General features: G+C 52.3%; 10 protein-coding genes across 10 annotated transcripts; 5 read left to right on the top strand and 5 right to left on the bottom strand.

Moving 5' to 3' along the window:
* Positions 1-132: 132 nt before the first annotated feature.
* On the top strand, positions 133-1,135 carry BDP55DRAFT_690111 (GA4 desaturase; the record flags this gene model as incomplete). Its single annotated transcript, XM_060576821.1, has 3 exons — positions 133-434; positions 488-627; positions 681-1,135. 3 exons carry the CDS (start codon positions 133-135, stop codon positions 1,133-1,135), a joined length of 897 nt encoding a protein of 298 aa, XP_060435918.1.
* A 536-nt stretch (positions 1,136-1,671) lies between these two features.
* On the bottom strand, positions 1,672-2,537 carry BDP55DRAFT_540599 (short-chain dehydrogenase; the record flags this gene model as incomplete). The annotated part of the gene is made up of 2 exons (XM_060568136.1): positions 1,672-2,195; positions 2,255-2,537. 2 exons carry the CDS (start codon positions 2,535-2,537, stop codon positions 1,672-1,674), a joined length of 807 nt encoding a protein of 268 aa, XP_060435917.1.
* Positions 2,538-3,176: 639 nt separating this feature from the next.
* Positions 3,177-3,710, top strand: BDP55DRAFT_723754 (uncharacterized protein; the record flags this gene model as incomplete). Its single annotated transcript, XM_060578789.1, has 3 exons — positions 3,177-3,338; positions 3,416-3,615; positions 3,674-3,710. 3 exons carry the CDS (start codon positions 3,177-3,179, stop codon positions 3,708-3,710), a joined length of 399 nt encoding a protein of 132 aa, XP_060435916.1.
* An 892-nt stretch (positions 3,711-4,602) lies between these two features.
* On the top strand, positions 4,603-5,712 carry BDP55DRAFT_690108 (uncharacterized protein; the record flags this gene model as incomplete). The annotated part of the gene is made up of 2 exons (XM_060576820.1): positions 4,603-5,054; positions 5,109-5,712. 2 exons carry the CDS (start codon positions 4,603-4,605, stop codon positions 5,710-5,712), a joined length of 1,056 nt encoding a protein of 351 aa, XP_060435915.1.
* A 358-nt stretch (positions 5,713-6,070) lies between these two features.
* On the bottom strand, positions 6,071-8,009 carry BDP55DRAFT_600613 (MFS transporter; the record flags this gene model as incomplete). Its single annotated transcript, XM_060571051.1, has 4 exons — positions 6,071-6,455; positions 6,528-6,966; positions 7,023-7,591; positions 7,672-8,009. 4 exons carry the CDS (start codon positions 8,007-8,009, stop codon positions 6,305-6,307), a joined length of 1,497 nt encoding a protein of 498 aa, XP_060435914.1. The 3' UTR covers positions 6,071-6,304.
* Positions 8,010-9,110: 1,101 nt separating this feature from the next.
* Positions 9,111-10,454, bottom strand: BDP55DRAFT_764020 (MFP1 protein; the record flags this gene model as incomplete). The annotated part of the gene is made up of 2 exons (XM_060580913.1): positions 9,429-10,454; positions 9,111-9,358 (listed from the first exon to the last, which is right to left on the bottom strand). Exons 1-2 carry the CDS (start codon positions 10,339-10,341, stop codon positions 9,111-9,113), a joined length of 1,161 nt encoding a protein of 386 aa, XP_060435913.1. The 5' UTR covers positions 10,342-10,454.
* A 286-nt stretch (positions 10,455-10,740) lies between these two features.
* BDP55DRAFT_690105 (multicopper oxidase) lies at positions 10,741-12,630 on the top strand (the record flags this gene model as incomplete). The annotated part of the gene is made up of 1 exon (XM_060576819.1): positions 10,741-12,630. One exon carries the CDS (start codon positions 10,741-10,743, stop codon positions 12,628-12,630), a length of 1,890 nt encoding a protein of 629 aa, XP_060435912.1.
* A 412-nt stretch (positions 12,631-13,042) lies between these two features.
* Positions 13,043-14,074, bottom strand: BDP55DRAFT_626804 (uncharacterized protein; the record flags this gene model as incomplete). The annotated part of the gene is made up of 2 exons (XM_060571673.1): positions 13,043-13,966; positions 14,024-14,074. 2 exons carry the CDS (start codon positions 14,072-14,074, stop codon positions 13,043-13,045), a joined length of 975 nt encoding a protein of 324 aa, XP_060435911.1.
* Positions 14,075-14,836: 762 nt separating this feature from the next.
* On the top strand, positions 14,837-16,195 carry BDP55DRAFT_541189 (FAD binding domain-containing protein; the record flags this gene model as incomplete). Its single annotated transcript, XM_060568194.1, has 1 exon — positions 14,837-16,195. The coding sequence occupies one exon, from the start codon at positions 14,837-14,839 to the stop codon at positions 16,193-16,195; it is 1,359 nt and encodes a 452-aa protein (XP_060435910.1).
* An 851-nt stretch (positions 16,196-17,046) lies between these two features.
* Positions 17,047-22,429, bottom strand: BDP55DRAFT_600609 (beta-ketoacyl synthase; the record flags this gene model as incomplete). The annotated part of the gene is made up of 2 exons (XM_060571050.1): positions 17,047-17,932; positions 17,994-22,429. The coding sequence occupies 2 exons, from the start codon at positions 22,427-22,429 to the stop codon at positions 17,272-17,274; spliced, it is 5,097 nt and encodes a 1,698-aa protein (XP_060435909.1). The 3' UTR covers positions 17,047-17,271.
* Positions 22,430-23,614: the final 1,185 nt, after the last annotated feature.

Below are 23,614 nucleotides of genomic sequence, written 5' to 3'. Positions count from 1 at the left end.
TGATTAAATGCAAGACTGACATTCCCACCCTCCGCTTTCCACTGACTCCGCTACTAGGTAGTGAATCACCACTCTTCCCAAAAGATCCAGTCTCATACTCGTCGTAGCAAGTTATCATTGTTTTCTGCAAACATGCCTCATTCCACTCAGAAGCCAGAGTCCGTCGAGGCCTATGTCAACTACCACCAACCGCCCCCTAAGGGCGAGGCATTCCCCGTGCAAATGATCGCCACCGTGGGCTTTCAGCGCACCAAGTACAATCGGCAGCTCGTCACGGTTACAGACATACGGAAATGCGACGAAGAGTTCAGTCTCGATATTCAGGGCTTCAAGGTTGTGGAGAGCACTGTTCAAGAAAGGGGCTGGGAGGGGGACTACCGATTTGGTCTCCCCGACCAGCTTCGGAAGGATATTCAAGAGCTCTTGATGAGACAGTAAGACTATACAAGTTCTATTTACGATGCAAACGGATTAACAAACTATGTAGCTCCGGTGCTACATATGTTCACCCATTTGCCCCTCATGTGATACGCCGAGATCCTCACGAGAAGATCCTTAACATCCCGGATGACCTTCCTGACTCCCAAGTCCTAAACATGCAGCCACCCGCCATGTTCATTCACGTCGGTGAGTGAAGTCGCTTAATGGCCATTACAGAACACAGTACTCACGCAGACTAGATCAATCATACAAGGGCGCGGAAGTGGTGCTTGATCGGCTTCCTGAAGCTGAGATGCTTCGTGCTAAGACGAAGACCCGTTGGGGAATCATCAACGTCTGGCACCCACTCAAGTTGGTGCAACGTGAGCCACTGGCAGTCTGTGATGCGCGGAGCGTCGAGGAGTCTGACCTTCGGCCTGTCACTACTCGCATTGTCCTTGGAAAGCCGCCCAACATCATCAACAAAGATAATGAGCAGTGGCATATGATATCGAGCCCTCAGCATAAGTGGTACTATGCTAGCAACATGACCCCAGATGAGGCACTGTTGATCAAGATCTTTGACACCAAGGTAGATGGAAGAGCTAGACGTGTGCCGCACACTGCAATCCAGACACCTAAGGATGCTGGACAGCCACGGGAGAGTATTGAGATCAGATGCCTTGTATTCTGGGAGGATCAGGAATTGGAGTAGAAAAGCTTGTCAGCGTATGGATTCAGTGGTTAGAAAGATATGTGAATTGAGAGGACCGAAAGGAATAAAAAAAACTATCAAGATTAGGCAAGGCTGGTAGTTTCGAGGTAGTTGACGTGGAGCAAAACTGCTGCGATGACCGACGTAACTGGGTTCTCCGATTCGATTCGCATCTGAACATACAGCGGGTTTGCGTTGCAATTGCAGACTCATCTTTGCTCCAGAATTGAATTGTTAAGAAGCTTGCAAAATTTCATGTTGTATTGCGTGATTGGAGTTCATCGGTACTTCAGTTGTCGTGAGGTACCTAGATTTACCTAGGCAGAAAGCATTGATGATGCAGGCAAACTTCAAAGCAATTGGTCAGGCTCTTGGCCAAGCATTATCAACCCAGAAAACTTGAACGCTTATTAAGCTTATAGAGCTGCGTTGATAGTTTTCAAGAAAGCTTACTATTGTACTGGATCTGTCATAGAGGTGCGTTGTAGCTAGAAAGCTTCATGTTTATTTCGTTGTTTCGATATTTTACTCCTCCACTACCAAGGCTGCACAGGCGTGCCGTAAACCGCCATGTTCACCACCTTTCCAACATCGGCATCTCTCTTTCCTTCAACAACATCGACAAGTGCCTTCCCACCAGCCGAAGGTTCTCCGGCACCCATCTTCTTCATAGACTCCGGGTCACCCTCGCCAATGTCAGTGGCGAAGAAGCCCGGAGCAACGCACCAGACCTTGACGCCGTCATTCTTCAACATGCGCACCCACTCAAGCATGACCATGTTGAGGCCGACCTTGGCAGCCCTGTAAGAGATGGTTCCAACAGGCTTGGAGGTACCTGCGGGCGGGACCCTGTAGGTAAAGTGGGACGAGTCTGCCGCGTTTGCCAGAGAGGAGACACCGCTAGTGTTGAAGATGAGTCTTGGGTCAGAGGACTTGAGCAAGAGCGGGAGGAATGTGTCGGCGATGATGTGGGGTCCGGTAACATTGATGTCCCAGGACTTATTATAGGCCTCACGGACAGTCATGTTGCCGCGCTCAATTTGCTGATCAAGCATGACGCCTAGGTAGAAAGAAAGATTAGCTAACGAGCCACTTATAAGCCTAGTAGAAGAAGCATACCTGCGTTGTTGACGAGTGCATCAATCCTATCAACCTTGCTTGCGACAGTCTCGTACGCCTCTCTAATGGAGTCGTCGCTTTCAACATCGAGCTGGAGTGGCTCGACGGTGCTGTGAGACTTGACCTCTGCCGCGGCAGTCTCAGCGGCGGCCTTTCCCTTGGCAAAGTCACGGCTGCCTAGGAAGACGTGGTACTTTTGCTTGGACCCAAGCAATGTCTTGACTGCTTGGTATCCAAGGCCCTTGTTGGCGCCAGTGATGAGAACAATCTTGCAGTCAGGCATTGTGAAGAGTTGTGGAAATGAAATATGAGATGCTGACTATCGAAAGGTGGATGGAGGAGGCGGTGGTGCTGCAGTGAACAATAGACGATTGTCTGGCCTATGTGTTGACTGAAGAGTTGGGTGATCAAAAAACGAACCAAGAGTCTAGGGAATTTGGCATTTATATCATCTTAAGAAAGCAAGTTAGGTCAAAAGAACAGTCGCGGTGGTTATCTTCGTGGTCCCAATGTCGAGCCGGCAATTGCACACTTTGTCCTCTCAACTATAACTGCGCGAGATCGGGACTTTTGCCGTCGACTAAGCTGGGACAATCGGCAGGTAAACGATCTAGCAGTTCATAGCTTTGGTGTGGGCGGTGTTTCCCGTCCATGATAACCGGGCCGGGGAACTGTGAACTCTCGTAGTGCCCGACTCGGCGCTAGGGGCGCACAGCAGGCATGTTGCCAACGAATGTATGTGTAAACTGAATGGGAGCTTGGAGCTTGGGGCAGAACGTAAGAAGGAGAAGTCAAATTCGAAAGATTACTGCCAGCATCTAAAAAGTGATGCCCCCCCCTAGTGGAGTCTGGAGTGGGAGCCGCGGTTGAGATCTCTGAAGTTTTCATTCCGACAAATCAAGTAACTACAAAATCACACAGCATGGGCTCCCTCGAACAGCCGAAGCGCAACTTTGCTTACAGCATCTATGTCTACAAGAAAGCAGACCAAGATGAGCAGAGCCACCACAACCACATTGAAAGCGTGAATACTCCAATCATCAAACCACTGCTAGAGAGATATGGGGCTGTATCCTACACTGTGGTATGTTGAACATCCTGTGTTCATGTGGCGGCCATGTCTACACAGCGGATTGTCTAACAGGAGAACAACGTGAGCAGACCCACAACGATGCATCTGCGAAAACAGACTTCAAAAAGCTGTTTCCTGATGCACCTAGCGCCATGCTGTTGGATTACGATTCGGTCATCTCAATAATCGTACCTAATATCGGGTGCATAGAGAAGATGCGTGATGACCCTGACTTCTTGGGCAAATTCATTCCCGATCATTTCAACTTCGCTGATATGAGCCGGAGTCGGTAAGTTGAACACCAGTCAATACCACTTGGCTCCCTCGGTTGCTGATGTTTGATTTAGCTGTGTTGTGGGTTGGGCAGAACACTATACATTCTGAAAGGTTGATCGAGGGAACAAAATTGTCATTTATTTCCAACTAGTCCTAAAGTTCATCCAAATTCCCTTCATAAGCATTTCTTCATGTCTTCGTGCATATGTTTTCGTGCCTGTGACAATTATTTTTTATTCTTATGTACACTACGAAGAAGTACTCTGTGTGTTATGGTAACATTTCCGGCCCCCAACGAATATGGACAATCGCTGTCGCTTCGTAGTGATGCATACAACTTGGCCTTGTCGTAACAGACATAGATGACTGACATTTAACCCGGGCCTCTAGCTCAAATTTGTCTTGATCGCCCATCTTTACATCGAGTAAGAGTTTCCACAGCACGCTCGCGGAATTTGATAGAGCTGCGTGCCCGAGAATTGCAAAAGCTAGTGGCGTATCCCACCCGATTCGTAGCTTTGGGCGGGTTCAGTAAAGTTACCCACTGCTATCTAACCACCCCATGTCCTCGGAACAAACAATTTTATGCACTTCGGATAAGTTTAAGAGGCAGCTAAGTGAGCTCCTTTTGCATCGCGATCTTCGTCTCATCCTTGATATACCCGGATCTGGCCCAGAAGTGCAATTGCAAGACTACGGGATCGTAGGGGTACTTGCTTGTATCCACCGGCAACACCTTCCATCGAAACCCAGGCCCTGTGCACACCGACCGGGAACTCAATCACCGCATGAACCAGGGAACACAGTTCGGCACTTGCTGCGCCGGCGACACGAAGACCGTAATTAGTAGAAGCATCGGAAGGCCTACTGCTACCTCCGAAGCACCGCAAACTGTTAGATATTTGGATATTAAAGGTCGGCTTGTGCAGGCGTTCATCGGAAATCCGCGTCACTTCGTCAATAAAGCTCATTAGTCTACACAAATAATACCTTGCCCATCATGCCTACTCTTGAACTAAACTACGCCACAAAGGACGAGCTTGCCTTCCTTGACACCGAGGTCAAGAGAAAGCTCAAAGTCTCTGGAGACAAGATCGAGTACACCGCGACTGAGCTCGCGGAAAAAGACAGCGAGGAGCGCGCAAAGCTCGTTGGTGTCTACAACTTGAACAAGGAGTCTTACGATGCAACCCTCAATTATCGTCTCTGCCCCACCAAGGGCGGCGACGAAATGATCTGGGGTGGCACATTTGCTCAGATGCGCCGCAAGTATGACCCGCGACCTGTCAAGATCTATAACGCTCGTGGCAAGGAATCCGAGTTCAGCCTTGATAAGACTGGCTTCCAATTCGAGCACTTCCCTACTTCTTATAAAGACTTCCCGTGGAGTCCCATTGACGAGAAGCTCAACAAGATCTACAACGCTGAGTGTGAGGAGTTTATGAAAAAGCTGTAAGTGCCCCTCAGAGAGAGATAACTGGCAATTTTAACTGACCCAAAAACCAGGACCGGGGCAAGTGACGTCCGCGTCATCTCCCACATCATCCGCCAGCGCCAATGGGAGAGCGCCGACCCCGAAGAGGATAAAGACAAACCAGACATGGCTATGACAGACGGCGGCCTGCTCTCCGCCCGCTTCGTCCACATCGACCAGTCCGACCTCGGTGCCAAGCGCCGCCTCTATGACGACCTCCCTCCTGGAGAAGGCGCCAAGCACGACGGCAAGCACCGCTGGGCCATCGTCAACCTCTGGAGACCCATGGACGAGGTCCACCGCGAGCCTTTGGCCCTATGCGATGCTAGGTCTGTTCGCGACGACGAGCTCCACGATACCATGCATTGCGTGCCCTTCCGTTGGCCTCACAAGCCTACCGAGAACCACATGTGGCAGATTGCGCCGCCCGAGACACCCGATCAGCACAAGTGGTGGTTCCGGGGCGGTATGACGAGGGACGATGTTATTCTCATCAAGATCTTTGACTCTAAGAAGGATGGCAGGGCTAGACGCACTCCGCACAGCGCTTTCCCTACCCCTGATGATATCGGCCCTGCGAGGCGGAGCATCGAGACTAGATTCTTCCTTTTCTGGGAAGACCAGAGCTGCGAGTAATGGTCCAAGGGAACGATCTGTACCGTGCAGAGATCAAAGTAGATTGTAGCATATGATTGAGTTTGACTAGGCGAATGCAAGTTTCTATCAGAACATGTGATCCTTCAATTTCCTTCGTCCATGACTTTCGTCTTGTCCATGCTGGTCTATGTGCGGAATACGTAGAAAACAGTAGTTCAACTGTCGAACCTCTTCTCATACTTATGAAGATGTGGAAGTCTTCTACTTCAAGTGCAGTTGTTATTCTCGGAGCTAAATATGGTACAAGTTTTGAGAAGAGTGAGTATGAAAGTAGGGAAAAAATCAATCGATGCATACACGAACTTTCACCATGGCATTTGAGATCACCAAGAAGGTCCTTTAAAATATGGGGAGAATTTAATACAAGAACGAAGACTGGTTAATACGTCTATGCTGCCTTTCTTTTCAACATGATTTTCCTCAACGAAAGCTTCGCTTATAGGCGTTCCGCAAGCAGCACCTCGAACAGGACCAATCTTTAAACTACCATAACCACTATAACCACCATCGGCTTGCTCAGTAAAGATCTAGCAGTTTCCAGCTTGAGAAACGTATTCACGGTCTCCAAGTCTCATCGTCCGTATGAAGGCGACCACTTGCTGCGAGCTCGGATCTTGTCCCCGTAGTGATAGAAGAGGAATGGGATGGGTGCCAGAACCACGCCAAACAGAGCCAGCAGCGAGGTTGCACGAGCGACGCCGATGGAAGTGTACATAGAAGTGCTTTGAAGACAGGTCAGCAAAGAGCGCAGCAATACGCCAGGGAAAAACCCGAGTGGAGGGTGGAAGGCTTACGCAAAAACCGGGAATCCAGATGCGAAGAGCGATCGCATGAATGTGTTGGCGGCGATCGCCGAGTTAGAGTTGATCCCGTAGCAGTCGACAATGTAATTCATCCCCTGCATATTGATCAAGATAATACCAATGCCGATAGGAACGCCCGCAACGATCTGCGGCCAGGGGTCCGTTGACGGTGAACTCGTCGCTGCGAACCAGAACATGCCGACCGGCAGGCAGACTGTCCCAATCATCATCAGCAAGAGCCTGTTCTCCTGGGGGCGGCCGGCTTTGGGGTCCGGTGATAGCTTGGTGTTGACGGTCGCTATGATGAGGGCGCCGCCGAGGATCGTGCCCAGCAAGATGGAGAGGAGCGGGAGGCCGGCTGAAGTGGAGTTCCAGTGGCGCTCGCGTTCAAAGGACATTGGATAGGCTAGGAAGAAGATGTACATGAGCCCTGGAATCTCGTCAGTGAAAGTTTGACCGCAAGTGTTTTCAAGTGAATAGACATACCGAAAACCACAGAGATGTAAGTAGACATCAACAAGAGAATAGGCTCCAAAAACAGCATCTTTGCCGGACGTGAAAGACACTTCTCGACAATATCATTGAGACTGCTCTCCTGCTCTTCAGACTTCGCCCGTAGAGCCCAGTTACGTGTCATATGACGCATCCGCTTTGCTCGTCTCTCTAGAAGAATGGGGGAATACGTCTCAGTTAAAGCTGGGTACGTGACAACAGCAACTGACAGCGTGAAGATAGCCGTAACGTTGAAGATCCAGCGCCAGCCCAGCAGGGGACTCTTGACGATAATGGAGCCGATCATGGGGCCGAGGACGGGCCCGATCATGAGGAAGGTGCCCGTACAGGGCATGGCGAAGCCCCGCTGCTTTGGGGTCCAAATGTCGGCGAGCGTGCCGCTGAGAATGGCGGACGGCGCGGCGCCAAAGATGCCCTGCAGGAAGCGGAAGACGAAGATTGTGCATAGGCTTTGGGCGCTGGCTGCCGGGAGCTGGAGCAGGGCGAATGTTACGTAGCCGACCATCAGGGGGCGCTTTCTCCCATAACGTTCTGAAAGAGGCCTGACAGGTAGGTGTAAGTCGTTAGCTCATGTACGTTCTCAGACCGTTGCAAAGGCCCGCAGGGGAAAAGGACATCATACCCAAAGACGATGGGACCAACGGCAAACCCAAGCATGAAGAGCGAAGTACCACCAAAGACCATATTCTGCACCGTGGTGTTATACTCCGCGGCCGTCACGCCGGCAGCGGCGCTGAACACGGACGACGAGAAGGTCGTCGATAGAACGTACAGAGCCAGTACTAGCGTGATAAGCCATTTCCGGGGCGTGGGCAGGTTCTGCGGGCAGCCCTTGTCGTCTGGGCCGAGCCAGTCGACGATGAAGTCACCGCCCTGGATCTTGGCGATGACTTGCTCGTCAAGGGACAGTGGCTCATCTGCGTATGTACCTGCTGGGCTTGCGTCTGCTGGAGGCGCCATAGTGGATGTGCACCTTGCGTCGGATTGAATGGAACAAAGATTAAATGTACTAACAGAAGCGAAGAGTAAAGAGATTGACTTCGAAGAGAGAATGGTGAACGAAAATAGGGTCGGTTAGATTCCTACTCAAGGTCACGACTAGCGAACTGTGGCCCAAGTCATTCCAGCTGTTCTTGAATGGAGGGCTTGGGGGATATGATAGTGATCTCAACCTAGAGAGATAGAGGGCCTAATGCTGCTCTACCTAGTTGCAGGGGCCCTCCGCGGGGGATACGGCAACCGTCGGTCGGATTGTAGATGAACAGCCCGGCCGCTGGAAACCCGTCCGCCGTCTTACACCTCGCACAATAGTTGCCGTTGAAGCGGTAACTTGCAATTAACAGGGGTGGGCTTTAATCCCGGTATGTTCCAAAGATTCACCGCCCGAGTCTTTGCATAGATATCCTGGTCTTTCCTGTACTTCAAATGAGGATGCTTACCGGTTGATCTCAGGAATGCGGTGCCTAAGAAGGCGGACTAGTTCTACCGTATCACTAGAACGGGACCTATGATTAGACCATAGCACCGTTCCCACGTTTTGCACAAACGAAAAGAAAGCCATTTGAAAGCGAGTAGGAAACACCGGTCAACAGTACGAAGCAGTATAGGTATGGATATGCTGAGTTCCCCGAGAGTGTTGGCGGTGTTGGGTTCGGCAAACCATCCCCGAAACCTAGTCACTGTCGGGCCATACATCGACAAAGCGTAACGGTAACGTCAGGGATTCCATCACTTTCCGGCCCTGCCAAAAGGGTTTAGGCCTATGATGACGCTAAACCCCCCCTGAATATGTACCTTTTTACGGGCTGTAAAACAGTGAGTGAATTTAGCGGCTACAACCACCGAAGACTTGGAGATCAATTAGCAGCAAAGGGCGTTTACTGAAGCAACTATGGCTATGTTGTTGTATTTTAGGTGCGGTAGTGAGGTAATAACACTGGAAGATCCACAACAAGAACGGAATCTAGTGACCCGAGGAAGGCGAATGATCATCGAACGTCATCCAAAGCAAAATCGTTAAGAGTTAAGAAATCCGTCTACTTCAAATTGCAATTCGTTGACCTAGAAGCTCCCTTCATGACCTTTCTCATTGGTGATGCCTCGTAAATGTTTCTCCCAGCTCGTTGTTGACCAAGCCAACGACATAGTCTGTCTCTTGCTCCTTCGGTTCCTAACCGTGAGGAATGCAAGGACCGCCAGAGAGAAGGCACTTGTGGTAACAATAAAAGTCTTTGCCATGACCTTCCATGAAGTCGAACGCAACCCCGTGTAGGTCCGAATCTTACCGAATAACGATTGGCAAGTGGAATCTGTAGAAATGAGTTAGATCCCAAAGCTCGAACAGCTTGACTTGTGCAATTTTGGAAATGATAGACTTACCTCTGTGTCCCAAAGGGACCAGTATCCCGTCCAGGATGTGAGCGACGCCACCGAAAATGAGTACATCTTGTTTGAGTATCTTTGCTTCGTTGACGAAGACATTGCCTCTAGAATCATGTCTGACAGTAATTTTCAACCCACCCAAGGTCATGTACTCATTTCCCTCAGCGGAGAAGGCGCTGTGATAGAGAACCCGGTTGGGAACAACATGATTTTCGACTACTGTTGCCAGCTGTTCCGGAGTAAGAGACTCTAGCGCAGAGCTCCACTGTCTTGCTGCGTTGTCATCTGGCAAAAAGACAGTCACGTCCTTCATAGCCTCTAGAACTTCCCTGGTTCTTGACCTCTCAATGATATCCCAGAACTTGTGGAAGTTGTCCAGGTTGGTGGTCTCCGAGATATTATGCGGCAAAACGAGGTTACTGTCTATGGTATGTATAACGCCGTTGTCGTGGGCAATGTCAGACTCGTTGATGTGTATGACCTTTTGGATGCCAGATTCGGCGCACAATGATTCGTCGATGATGGAGAGCTTCACCACTGGACCATCTGTGACGTTTGTCAAAACCGGTGGGCGCAAGACTGAGTGGGCGAGTTGGACGTCTGCCTTCAGTAAAGGGTCTGACGATGTGAAGACTCCCTCGAGAAAGTGGTACTCAAGAATGGCTCGGGCAAGCGTTGGGTCGATGGTGCTCATATTCAGTCCCCAGTTCGCGAGACCCACGAGGGCATCATCCGTCATTGCCAGAAACGTCGACCTTTCCGCCGTTTCGAACCTTTCCAATAGACTCAGGTCTTTCAGGAGACTGTGAAGCATCGAGAGTGATCCATGGTCGACAAGAGCCTGGCTCATTGTTTTGGCTGATACACTGCCCAGCAGCACTGCTGCAGGGACCATGAATCGCAGACGCATTTCTTGGGGTAGGCCAGGGGAAGAAGAACGAAAAATGTAGATATGATACAAAAAAGACACAAGCCTCCTGCTGCTAACAACGAGCGTATGTTTGTTGGAGGGTTGTCTGAAATGATGTGATGGTCGTGGGGAGGTTCGGGGTTATGTCACTCGACTCAGCACCGACCGGTCTTTATTTCCCGTTGGGTCCCTTTCGTAGCATGTGTTCGGCAAGTTTCAGCGTATCCAACGCATGTGCTTCCCCTGTGGGATGCCGTTGGCCAAGCTTCACTCTCTCATCCCTTTGACTTTGACTTACACCAGCTTCCTCAGCTTCATCCTCTATCATTCTACGTGATCGTCTACACTATACACTCGTCTTATGTTCCAATAAGTCAACCGATTCTCTGGAGCATCACAATGCACCCCGTTCACATCCTGTCCTACATTCTACCCTGGCCATTATCCAGCTGGTCATCGGCAACGTCGCTGGACGCTGGCACATCCAACATCCAGCAGTCTATACAACGCACTGTGCGCTTCGAGCTCCATCTTACAGCAGGCCAAGTAGACGCTCTTGGTGCTGGTCCACGAGATGCCATTCTCGTGAACAACAGTTTCACCGGCCCTACTCTACACATCAAGCAAGGTGATGAGGTTGAGATCATAGTCCGCAACTATCTCCAGGAAGACACAACTATCCACTTTCACGGCATCGAACAACGCAAGACGCCCTGGAGCGATGGCGTGCCGGGACTCACTCAAGGCCAAATCCATCCCGGTGCCTCGTACCGCTACCAGTGGACCGCAGAGCAGCCAGGGGCGTTCTTCTACCATGCTCACTCAAAGGGCCAACTCATGGATGGTCTCTACGGTGCAGTCATTATCGACGCACTAGCAGAAGCTGACAGGCCTTTTCACCTTATCCACGGGGACCTGAAGGCACGACAGGCGATGCGGAGAGCTGAACAGAACATGCAGCCGCTGCTCCTCGCTGACTGGAGTCAGTACAAGTTCGACGATTTTTACCACATCGAGGAGATTGCCAACTTCGATCTCGCCTGCACAGATGCCATTATTGTCAATGGGATCGGATCGCAGTATTGTCTGGATCCGGAATCTTTGGACAGCATGACGAACCCCATCATTCTCAAGATGCTACAGGGTCTTGGCGAGGACCATATGACGGCAAAAGGTTGTGTACCTCCGATCCAAGCCCTCCAAGGTGACTACGATGTGCACCTGGGCAAGCTGCCCGCCGAGTCAATCCGAAAATGCGTAGGTGGCAGGAATCCCAAGGGAAACTTCACCGCCAATGTCGACAGTAAGGAAGGCTGGGCGGCCCTCACGTTTATGAACGTTGGCGGGTTATATCCTCTGCAGGTTTCTATCGACAACCACGATTTAAATGTCTATGCTGTCGATGGACAGTACATCAAGCCTATTGTCACTGACCGTGTTTACGTTGGCAATGGCAATCGAATCTCGGTCCTGATCAAACTAGACCAGGAACCAGCTCGATACATGATCCGCATGTCCAATGACCTTCTCAACCAGATCCTTGGAGGCTTTGCCGAATTAGCATACGATGGGGCAACAAATCAACCAAGAAATCTCCAGCCGAAAATGAACTACGCTGGACAGCCTCTCATTAACGATATTCGCTCATTCAAGCCCGAAGAGGGTCGCCCATTTCCGTCACAACGGCCGGCTCGCAGCGCGGATCGCACATTCAAACTGTGCCTGAGGAAACCAGGCCGCCCTTACGGAGCATACGAATGGAGTCTGTCGGGCCACGAAGTCTACAACATCACAGCCGAGAAACAAGATCCTCCTTTTCTCTTTAGACAGCCCAGCGAGGTTCCAAAGAGCGAGCTCATCCTCCGAACCCAGGTCGGGGAGTGGATCGATATCATCCTAGAGACTGAAGGTCCCTTTGCGCAGAGCCATCCCGTCCACAAGCACGGCAACAAGCTCTACTTCCTCGGCTCCGGGGTCGGGAAGTTTCCCTGGGCTACGGTCGAGGAAGCGGAGCGGGCTCTGCCGGCCGGGGCCCTCAATTTCGAGGACCCGTCGTATCAGGACACCTTCACGACGCCTGATATCGCGGGCGACGCGCCTGCTGTGTGGACTGTGGTGAGGTACAAGGTGGAAAGTCCCGGTGCTTGGCTTTTGCACTGTCATGTGCAGACTCATCACGCTGGCGGTATGGGTGTAGTCATGCTGGACGGTATTGATGAGTTTCCTCAAGTGCCGACCAACTATCTGGAGTGGAATGGCTTCCAGCCGCCTTCTTTGGAATTGAAGTAGCATCTATCAAAGATTTCGCACGCTGTTGTGTGTTTCTTCTTTCTTTCTTTCCTTGGTCGTTTGAGTATGCAGCTTTCTAGATTGTTATTACTCCATACATGTCTTCTTCATGCGAACGAGGACAAAGTATCAGTTAGTGCGATATCAACAGCAGGCTATCAGGTAATTGAGCTAGGTACTTTTACAGTTCCCCCAATTCGCTTTGAAAGGCTCGAATTTTCGATTTGGCGCCTAGAGCTACTTGTCGTAGCTGAACACGTGTTTTCCCATATGCATCGAAGTCCAATTATGTCTGAATGGCTTTGAACATCTTATCACAACGAAAAATGCAGTCTTAGGAGTTACTGACTCTGAATTGATCCTTCGATTCGTTGTCTTAGCGCTACATAACAAACATTTGCCAGCGGTCATTCTAGGCCGCATTCCGAGGTTTCGGGGCCGAGTTCCAGGGCAGCCCACCATCAATAGGCTCATTCCGGACTCTCGTCGCAATCAGCTCCTCAAACTCCTCCTTTGACATGACAGGTAACTCGAGGAACTTGTTACCCTTACCATCCCAAGCAGTATTGTACTTTCCGCCAAAGATGGTATTGTGGATCACAAGAAACGTAGCAAAAATCGGCGGCGTAGTCCCTTCTGCATCCGCCCTCCTGAACATAGCTAGCCCATCCTTGAGCTTCTCCTCGCCGTCAACGTGTTGAACAGGCCATGCCTTGCCAGAAAGTCTCTCGGCGATATCCAGCATCTCCTTTTGCGATGTAGTATAGTCCTGAATGAAGAATGCGCCGCTCTCCATATCCTGAGACCTGGCAAAGATGCCCGAGACAGCCTTTGCGAGCGTCGGTCTCCGCGTCACGCTGACACGATGCGTTACGTCGCTGACCTGCAGAGCGGTCTGCTCTTGGTAATTGTACATGTAGTTCCCATTCAGCACACAGCCTAGAAGAGGGCCCGTGGCGATAATGGTCCACTTCATTCCGCTCTCGTCCGCCCTCTTCTTCAGGTACGCCTGGATCGCCACGGCGTCCTTGTAATAAGGATACTCGGCGACGGCAGGGTTTGTCGATAGAGAAGTAAAGTCGCTGGGGATGAAGTGCTTCACCGAGCCAGCTTCAACGGCGGCGTCAATCAATTTGTACTGGTGCGGCCATCCTGCGGGGTTGATGGCGGAGATGACTGCGTCCTGGCCGCGGAGGGCCTCTGTGAGACTTTTTGTGGAGGCATAGTCGACGACGCGGACGTTTGGCGCGTTTTCCGGGTTAGATCGTGATAGAATAGTAACATCATATTCGGATTTGACCAGTTCATCGTAAATCTTTTCGCCTACGTAACCTTTCTGTGGTTTTTGTCAGTTGGTTTTCGCTGGGATACAGGTGAAAGACAAGATACTTACGCCGGCTAGTGCGACCTTGCGGATGGGCGTATCAGTAGTACGGCCGGGCATTGTTGTGATATTCAAGATCTATTCACACTTCTCCCAGTCTATGTTTTTTTCTGTTTTTTTCGTGATCTTCAGCTCCAGGAGTTATCAATGTCATGAATGCCGTCTCCTTGTACTTTATGAGCGACAGCGGTGATGCAACAGAGGAGCTTGGGCCCGGCCGGGGAACGGGGACACGGCCGGGAACAGGAGCGTCAGTCACCGTATGTCCATTTCCCGTTGTCCCGAAAAGGCAACTTTAGAATAGGCGGGAAACAAACTAAGCTCGGCGAGTCGTTGAGAGGGATAAAGCCGAGTCATTAATTGCCCGATCTGTGACTGCTATGAAATTCGCAGCTCCCCTCGCGATCAATACGCCTTATGATTCTCCTTGCCATCGTCAATTGCAGCATTTGACAGTATAGCCAGATCATTTTCGTGAGTTAGCAAGCATGTTTGGTGCAGGTCTCCAACAGATTCTATTCGGCCTGCCAGGCCTGTCGTCTTTCTATGGTGACTCTGTGCAATCCCCTCTGAGTGGTAGCATTGTCAACCCGGGAAGTAATGTTCACGGAGCCGTAGCTTCATCTTCGACTTGTGTAAGTGGCCTTTCTCTTATTTTCCCCGATGCAAGGTATAATACTGATTTGGTTGTCCCAACAGTGCGAGGCTCTTGCTAAATCCATGGGCAACATCGTTGCCTTCCCCAATGGCGCAGCTTACAAGTCTTCCATCGGCTCATACTTCAGTCTCAAAGAAGCCGACCTGAAGCCGGCATGCGTAGTCATGCCCGAGTCAGCCCACGACGTATCACTCGCGGTCCGCACACTCACAGCCGGGGCTGAAGTCTTTGACGGCAAATGCCAGTTTGCTATTCGTGGTGGCGGCCACACTCCCTTCAAGGGCGCCGCCAACATGGAAAACGGCATCGTCATTGACCTCAAGAAAATCCCCGCCGCCGGTATCTCCGCGGACCACAAAACAATCACCGTGAGCCCCAGCCAAACCTGGGACCATGTCACGGAGCAGCTCGACCCCTTTGACCTGAGCACCCTCGGGGCCCGCGTCGCGGGTGTAGGCGTGGGCGGCGCCGTCCTCAACTGCGGAACCTCCTTCTTCTCCCCCCGCTACGGCTTCATCTGCGACGTGGTTGAGGAGTTTGAAGTAGTCCTCGCTAATGGCGACATTGTTCACGCCAGCGCGAACCAGCACCCCGATCTATGGAAGGCCCTCCGCGGCGGCGGTAACAACTTTGGCGTCGTTACTGCCATCACCATGAAGACCTTTCCGCAAGGCAAGTTCTGGGGCGGCCAGACTTTCCATGATATCTCCACGCGCAAAGAACACTTCAAGGCCCACGAGATCCTCGCCTCCATGCACCCCTACGACCCTTACGTGCACTACATCAACAACCTAGTCCTCAGCAACGCCACGCGAAGCTGGTTCATCGGCAACAGCCTCCAGTACACAAAGAGCGACCCGCCCATCATCGAGCCAGAAGTCTTTAAGCCCCTCCTTGCCATTGAACAGAAGGCTCTTTTTCCTGGTGGTCCCTCCAACACCATCCGTGTCGACAACGTTACCTCCATCTCGCGCGAGTATGCTGCGCTGGCAACCTACCCGAAGCGCTGGATATTTGCAACCGTCAGCTTCGCGCCCTCGGCGGACATGATGGAAGAGTTCTTCCAGCTCGCCGACGCGGCTTTCACCCCCCTTCTCGACCTCGACGGTTTCGCGGTCGCCATGGCATACCAGCCCGTTCCCAGCGTCATGTCGGAACGCAACGGCGCCATCGACTCTCTGGGCCCGGTGCAGACCCAGGGGAATCTCGTCTACATCCACTTGGGCGTCTCTGTCGATGAGAACGAGAAAGACAGTGATGAAGTTGTGGAGAAGACGGTACAGAAGCTGGTGGGCGATGCTGAGACCAAGGCGAAGAAAATGGGGCTACACAGGAGCTATCTCCAGGCAACATACGCCGAGAGCTGGCAAAATCCCATTGAGCGACGGAGTAAGAGTACTCTGCAAGAGCTTCTTGCAACGAGCGAGAAGTATGATCCGCGTCAGGTCTTCCAGAAGCAAGTCCCTGGTGGGTTCAAGCTGCCGGTGCCGAGCACCGGACAAGTCAGGTCTGATCTCAAGTAATGACGGCGACTAAGGACTGCACATCTCTAATTAGACTTGGAGAAAGTGTAGAGTTTCTCAATTACATTTCTTTCCTTTCATCTTATTACATGTCCTGAGGATGCGATGGGCATCGAGGTTGGAAGAAGTTGTGCATGCATATCTAGCTACTACCTGAACTGAGTAAAGTCGAGCGAACTCCCACTTTCGCTATTATGGCTCAAATAGTGACTGAGTCGGTGTGATTAGAATGGGGTTGAGTGGTGTGCTAATAATCAACGATTTATAGTTCAATTCATACTTCTAGCCACATTCCCACTAACCTGTATCGTATTGATCGTACTCGGATTGGTCCTACTCCCGCCACCTCAGAAAGGCTTGAAGGTTCATTATGATCTATGGACACAATCACAATTCGGCATCGCGAAAGCCCGAGGTGAGTCCGAATTCGGATTGAAGACCCGAAAGTAAGCATTGCCATCTGTGCTGTCGCGTTCTGAAACTCTGTGCATTCGAGTATTCCCAGGTCTTAATTGGGATAGAGTTGCTGTCACTTAGCGTCGTGAACTAGCCTCCCCACGGTGATGTTTGAGAGTAGCGAGTGTGCCATTCTTACTTTCATAATTAAGACTGAGAAGTTAATGACAGTCGATAACGAATGCATCAATCTACGTTCGCATGATCGTCATGTTAAAAAAAAAGAACAGATCGCTGATCGATTAGAGTCGCAGGCCGACAGAGTTGATTTTACCTTGAGGTGTGTTGTTATCCTAGATAGGACGTCGAAAATCGATCGCGACACCGTTACAAACAGAGATTCAATACCAGAGACAATGGTGTGAACCTTTGGATTTCTAGATCGAAGGCTAATTTGAAAAGGAAGAACAAATTCCAGACTGTAGTTACAGAAAAGTCTGATGCTCTACAAAAGAAAGTCCAAGCCTGTGATGTGATCGATCATATATCAAATCGACGATTCTGCTAATTCAAAGTTGCCTCGCGAATGCCAGCCGCACGCCGCTCCTGATCAAAGATCCACCGTCCTGAACGCCGGAGGAAACACTATAGTAAAGAACGAGAGTCTATTCGAGGAAAAGTTAGAGGCCCCGTCTGATAGACTCAACCAATCTGTCTGCACCGCTACCACGCATCATGCTGAAGTGATGCTCCCCCTCAATGACCGTAGTCGCAATCGAAGCACCGGGGAATAGCAAAGCCCACTCCCCAGGCCCAAAGTTCTTCCTCTTCTCAGTGAGGAACTTCATCCCCTCGCAGTCTTCGCCTTCCATCATGGCAGGAGGCAAAGTCGGGTAGCGCACCCCATCGAAAGCGCACTCGCCAGCCCAAATGATATTGACATGCAACTTCCATGCGGCTTCAGGTGACATGGCAGGCGCGTGATAGTCGTGTAGGAGCTCAGTTGAGGCGCGGAAGTGCGGCATAAGCCATTCGGGCGGCTCCGACTGCTCCGCGCCGCGACGCATCTCGTTGCGGAAGATGCCAACCTTGTTGCAGTGGTCGTAGAACCTGTCGGGCAGGTGGTCTAGGCCATTGTTGGGAGGCGGAGAGTCGATGAGGGTAAGGGAAGTGACTTCCTCGCCGGCGGCGATGAGTTCTTGAGTCACCGCGTAGGCGAGGATGCCGCCGGCTGACCAGCCGCCTAGGCGGTAGGGACCGCGTGCTTGCTTCTGACGGAGGCCGGCAATGTAAGATTGTAGGACTTCGCGGAGAGTGTGATCGTACATGCGGCTGGGAGTCCTAGAAGGAAAACTTGTTAGTATTGAATCAAAGTAATAGGAAAGAGTGCATTGCTGCTTACTTTGCAAAAGGAGAATTGAAGCCAACGAGGGCTGTAGTCGGCGAGATAGTAGGAAGACTCAAGTATGAAGTGGCAACTCCACAACCATCCGGAAAGAGAAAGAGAGTCTCTTTGGCTTTCGTCCTAGAGCCCTGAAGGTACATCGACCATGCCGGTGGAATTGTAGGAACAACGGGAGTCGACGGAACAGCTTTGCCCTTAAAGTCTCCGGCGCTCATGTCGATGACCTCGAAGTACGAACCGGGCGTCTCAAACCCATTGATTGGCGTCATGGCAGCCGAGAAAGGCGATGCCAAGTTGTAAAGATCTGGGGAGCCGACGGATGACGCGGTGTCAGATTCAACGCTCGTGATGTCGCTCTCTTGTCCAGAAGATTCAGTCGAAGGTACTGCGGTACCAGAAACACGCATCCGGATGTCGCCCACAGTCAGACACTCCTCAAACAGTGCGCGCTCAGGCAGGTCGACATCAAGCTCATCGAGCAGTCTGCCACATATGACAAGCGAGAGTAGTGAGTCGATACCAATGTCAGCGAGGGCGACATCATCGGCAAGCTCCTTCTCGTCGAGACCACTCTCTTCAGCCAAGACTTTGAGTGCCACGGGCCAAGAGTCTTCAGCGGCTGGCTGCTGAGCAGGAGCAGCTTGAGCCTCAGTCAGAGAGATGTCTCCGAAAGTTGCCTTCATGTCTGAAGTAACAATCGCCTGGGGCTGTTGTGGTTGTGGCTGAGCCTTTGCCGACGAGGAGCCACCGGAGACCTTTTTCATGGCCGAGTTGATAATGTAGTCCATGAGGCGCTTCGGGACGCCTTGCAGAGCGACACCGCCAAGGATGCCAACGAGGTTCTGTTCCTGATCGAAGATGATCACGTCTCCGGACCACAGCTTGTCCTTGCCCTCAGTCATCTTGACGTACGAGTGATAAGTCATGTTAGCATCAAGTTTGGGTGTAAATAGATTCATCGACTCCCATCCGTGGTTGACGAAGAGCTCCTTGTCAAGATCGACACACTCATTGGCGTTCATGACAAAGCCGGCCAGTTGAGAGATGGAGTCCAGGAAGGCGGGATTGGAGAACCACTTCCCGTTGTCAGGGATGCCCTTAAAAGACACGGTGCCAGCAGCTTCGTATGTATTGTTGCTGAGAGTGATGGCAGACAGCCCGCGGTACTTGGGATCGAAATCGGCAAGCTGGCCAACCATCTTGTAAATCATTGACTTGCTGAATCGGAAAGTGCTGTCGTCTTCTCCGACCTGCGCCTGAATGGCCTTCATGCGAACCTTTGCATCCGAGACAGCCTGGGCGAACTGAGACTTGGTCTCGTCGATTTCAGCGAAGCGGATCGAACAGTTGGCATGCTGCTCTATGACCTTGTCATTGCTGTCGATGGTGGAGAAAGTGCAAAACAGGGTCTTCTTGGCGGCATCAAATTTGGCCTGAGTGCGGAGGACTTGCTTGAGACCGACGTCGTTGGCGACGAGAGCGCTTTGGATATGCATCTCTGCTACCTCTGTTCCAACTGCGTCAACTTCCATGCCGGTGATTTGCTTAACGTACTTGCCAATCATCTGGACAATGTCGGCGTAGACGGATGGGGTGCAAAGAGGGACGCCGTACACTTTATGGCCTTGAGCCATAGAGTGCACATCGTCCGCGTTGAGGTCGAGATCCACCACTACCTCGCCGTCAGAGCTTGGCTGAAGAGTGTTCTTGACCACCTTATAAATCGAAGAGAAGGCCAAGTTAACGGGCCCCATGCTGACGGCAGCATCGCCCTTGCGGAGACTCCAGTCGTTGGTGTACTGCATCCAGTACTCCTTGAGAGTCCATCCATAAGAGGGCAACTGGAGAACCTGCTGGCACTCGGGGAAGTCGGCATGGTATCTAGACCATTCAATGTTGGCACCAGCCGCGTACATTCCAGAGAAGGCATCGATCATCAACTGCCAGGTATCGATAGTCTTGTGTGCAGATGCGAATGTGTGCATCGTCGACCCAACAACTTCCTTGACCATAGGAGCAACTACAGGCGCGGGACCAATCTCAATAGCGATAGTGCGCTCATCCAGAATGCCCTCTGCCATGGCGACAGATGCGGCCTGCATGATGTTGACCGGCTTTCTGCAATGCTCGACAAAGTAGCCCTCACTGAAATCAGTGGCCTCACGAAGCACCTTGCTCAGAGTGGGCGAGATGACAGGGATCAAAGGTCGACGAATGTGAATGCCCTTTGCAATCTTGCGGAACTGAGCAAGGATGGGGTCGACCTGAGAGGTGTGGAAAGCGTGTGCAGTATCGAGGACGTGGCAGCGCATGCCCTTAGACTCGAGGGTGGTCCGGGCCTCCTTGACGTGCGCAATGGTTCCGCCGAGGACGATGTTGTGCTTCCTGTTGCGGCACGAAACCTCGAGATCGCGACCAACAACACCAGGAATGGCAGCCAGAACTGTCGCTTCTTCAGCCATAACGACGAGCATGGCGTGCGTTCCTTGGGCCAGGTGCTCCTCCATCAGCTGAGATCGCTTGCCAACAAGATAGAGAACGTCGGCCTGAGAGAGAGCCCCGGCGGCGTACAGAGCGGCGTACTCTCCAAGACTGTGACCGACGACGGCCTTGGGGGTGATGCCAAAGGACTCCCAAAGCTTGCAGAGAGCCATCTGGAAAGAGACATGTGCCAACTGCAGAGCAGTAAGCGAAGCGCGGCTGAAGTAATCCCGCTCCTCAAAGAGAGGAAGAATCGGAGGCAGGCCCATCTGGACGCACAACTGGTCGTAACGCTGCAAATTGTTTCTGAAGGAAGCAAACCGGGCATACAAGTCCGCGCCCATGCCGGCGTGTGGGGAGCCTTGGCCTGTGAAGGTAAACACAAACCCGGGGGCCTTGGCTGGGGCAGGTAGAATCTTCTCTCCGCCACTGCGGGCATTGAGTTCTTTCTGAAGCGATGACTTCAGTTGAGGAATGCTAGTAGCAGTCACAGCGACTCTGTACCGATGATGCATGCGGCGAGCGGTGGTGGTGTAAGAGAGCTTTGCGAGGAGATTGGGGTCTTCGCGCGGTGCCGCACCGTCAAGCCATTGGATGAGATTACCGATATTAGAAACCAATGATTCGCCAGTCTTGGCAGAGAGCGTCACGACGTGATGGCGCCTCGGGTCAGGGCCAGTGTAAGTGTCAAAGACGGGAGCGTCTTCCAGGACGATAGCGGTATTGCCGCCGGCGGCAGAGAAGTTGTTCAGCAAGACTCTTCGGCTGTCATTCTCGGGTCGAACCCAGGGAGTCGCGACAGTAGCAATGCGTGTGTTGCGGGTTTGAAGGTCAGGCAGCTTGTGGTTGATCTTCGTCTTGATGCCAATGTGGGGAGGAATAGTCGAATGCTTCATCATCATGAGGACCTTGGCAAGACTAGTGACGCCAGCAGCGGCCTCTCCATGGCCGACATTGGACTTGACAGCACCAATGTGAAGAGGACTGGTGGCTGGCCGAACCGAGGTACCGCGCGCTGTCAACGGAGACAGGGTCGTAACGACAGAAGTAGTCTCTCCTGCATCGCCAGCCTGCGTGCCGGTGCCGTGCATTTCTACGTAGCTAATGTCGTTGGAGCTGACCTTGGTCTCGGCAAGAATATGCTCAAAGAGGTCCCTCTGAGCAGCAGCATGGGGTCTGGTAATGGACTCTGCTTCGGCATTGTGATTCGTGGCGACACCCAAAATACAAGCCTCAATAGGATCCTTGTCCTTCTGGGCATCATCTAGTCGCTTGAGAATGATAGTAACGACTGCTTCGCCGCGGCAGTATCCATCAGCATCATCGTCAAAGGTCTTGCAGTTGCCAGTGCGGGAGAGGAAGTGGCCTCTATCCAGCCCAGCCGTCATATCTGGGTTGGTGAGAACGTTGGTGCCCCCGACAATGGCGGTGTCAACCTCGCCGCGCCACAGAGCATTGCATGCCAGGTGCAAGGCAGCCAAGCTAGAGCTGCAAGCAGTGTCGATGGTGTAGCTAGGTCCGCTGAATTTGAAGTGATAGTTGATGCGGCCAGGGATGAAAGCACGGTTACCGCCAGGGATGAAGTAGGTGTCAATGTTTTGCGCACTGTTTGTCTCCATCCAGTCATTGCTGGTGGCGCCAAACCATACACCGACGCGGTGCTTCTGGGTAGAAGGAGTACGGTTAGGTACAATCCCGGCCTTCTCGAGAGCCTCGGCGGCAGTGAGGAGGGCCAGACGCTGGGCGGGATCGACCTGAGCGGCCTCACGGGGGGACATGTTGAAAAAGGCGGCATCGAACTGCGGTGCTTGATGCAGCCAGCAGCCAAAGCCCGTGCCGGAGACGTTCTTTACAGATGTGTCGCCGACGTGCGCAGACGCGTTCCATCGGGAAGCAGGGACCATCTCGTGAGTATCGACGCCCTTGTGGAGGATATCCCAGAAGGCGTCCATAGTGTCAGCATTGCCAGGGAATCTTCCAGAAGCCGCAAGGATGGCGATGGGCGACTTGGAAGCGCCGCCATTGGCACCGAGTGCACCATTGCCGGCGAGCGAGGCAAGCTCTTCTGTGGCCAAAGGCGACTTCTCTTGTACACAGTAGGAGTCTGACGGCAGTAGTCGACGAACAGGGGAGACTAGACGATCCGTGCTGTGGAAGGCAAAAGGCTGAATAATCACATCCGTGATGCTGTCCGTCGCCGACTTCGTTGAACGCCTAACATGCTCAGCGATGCGGACTGGCAATTGCTCTAGCGCCATCTCTCGGACGAGACAGTCGCGGGCAGCCTGTTCCAGCGCATCGCGAATGCTTGCGGTGGGGAGGAGCACCTGGCCTTCCGTGCTAGTGGAGATGACAGGAATGCGAGCCACAGGTGAGCCAGTGTGAGGGACACCAGCAAGAACTTGCTCGATGTCATGCTCACTGTAGAATAGTGCAGAGTGATACGGTGCAGTTATGCGCAGCGAGGCTGACGTAGGTGCAACGGACTTGCCGATGGCTGAAGATAAAAAGTTGGAGAGAACGCCAGGAGGTCCAGAGACTGTTGCTTGATTAGGCCCGATGACTGCTGAGATGTAAGGGGTAGTCGTCACGGGCAAGCCAGCCTCCGCGGCGTATTGCAGCAGGGCGCCGGCGAGGATCTTTGGGCTGGATCCAGTTACAGCGCGGGACCACGAATCGAACGTGCTGGTAGAATCGGATATCTCATGCTCGTTGGTGATTCTATCAGCGACGTCCCATGCGAGCGCACCCAGGCGAACGGCAACGGCAACGGCGTGAAGGGCCGGTGAGAGAAGGCTTGGGGCGCTATGAGCACAGCTCACGGCCGCAGCAGCCAAGGCACCGGTGCAGATTCCCGCCAGAAGACTGTTCTCAGGTGTGGGATAGACTTGACACCCGCTGCTGTGTTGACGGATGAAGAGGCCAAGATGTGTAATGCATGTCAAGGCTTGGACAAGGCATGGGTTGAGGGTACCAGAACGGTACGGGGACAGGAGATCTGCCAAGGTGGCGAAGCGAGGGCATCTTGCCTGCTGCTCTGGTGATAGGCGGGCAACTTCGTGTTTCAGCACTCCACAGCTTCGCTCGAGGAAGTCGATCACGAGTGGATCGTGGTGTGATTGTACCAGACTGCGCAG

The sequence above is a fragment of the Colletotrichum godetiae genome, assembly GCF_030913485.1.
Source record: "Colletotrichum godetiae strain CBS 193.32 chromosome Unknown BDP55scaffold_3, whole genome shotgun sequence".
NCBI lineage: Eukaryota > Fungi > Ascomycota > Sordariomycetes > Glomerellales > Glomerellaceae > Colletotrichum > Colletotrichum godetiae.
The sequence above is the reverse complement of the archived record's forward strand: the minus strand, read 5'-3'. Positions and strand labels throughout refer to the sequence as shown.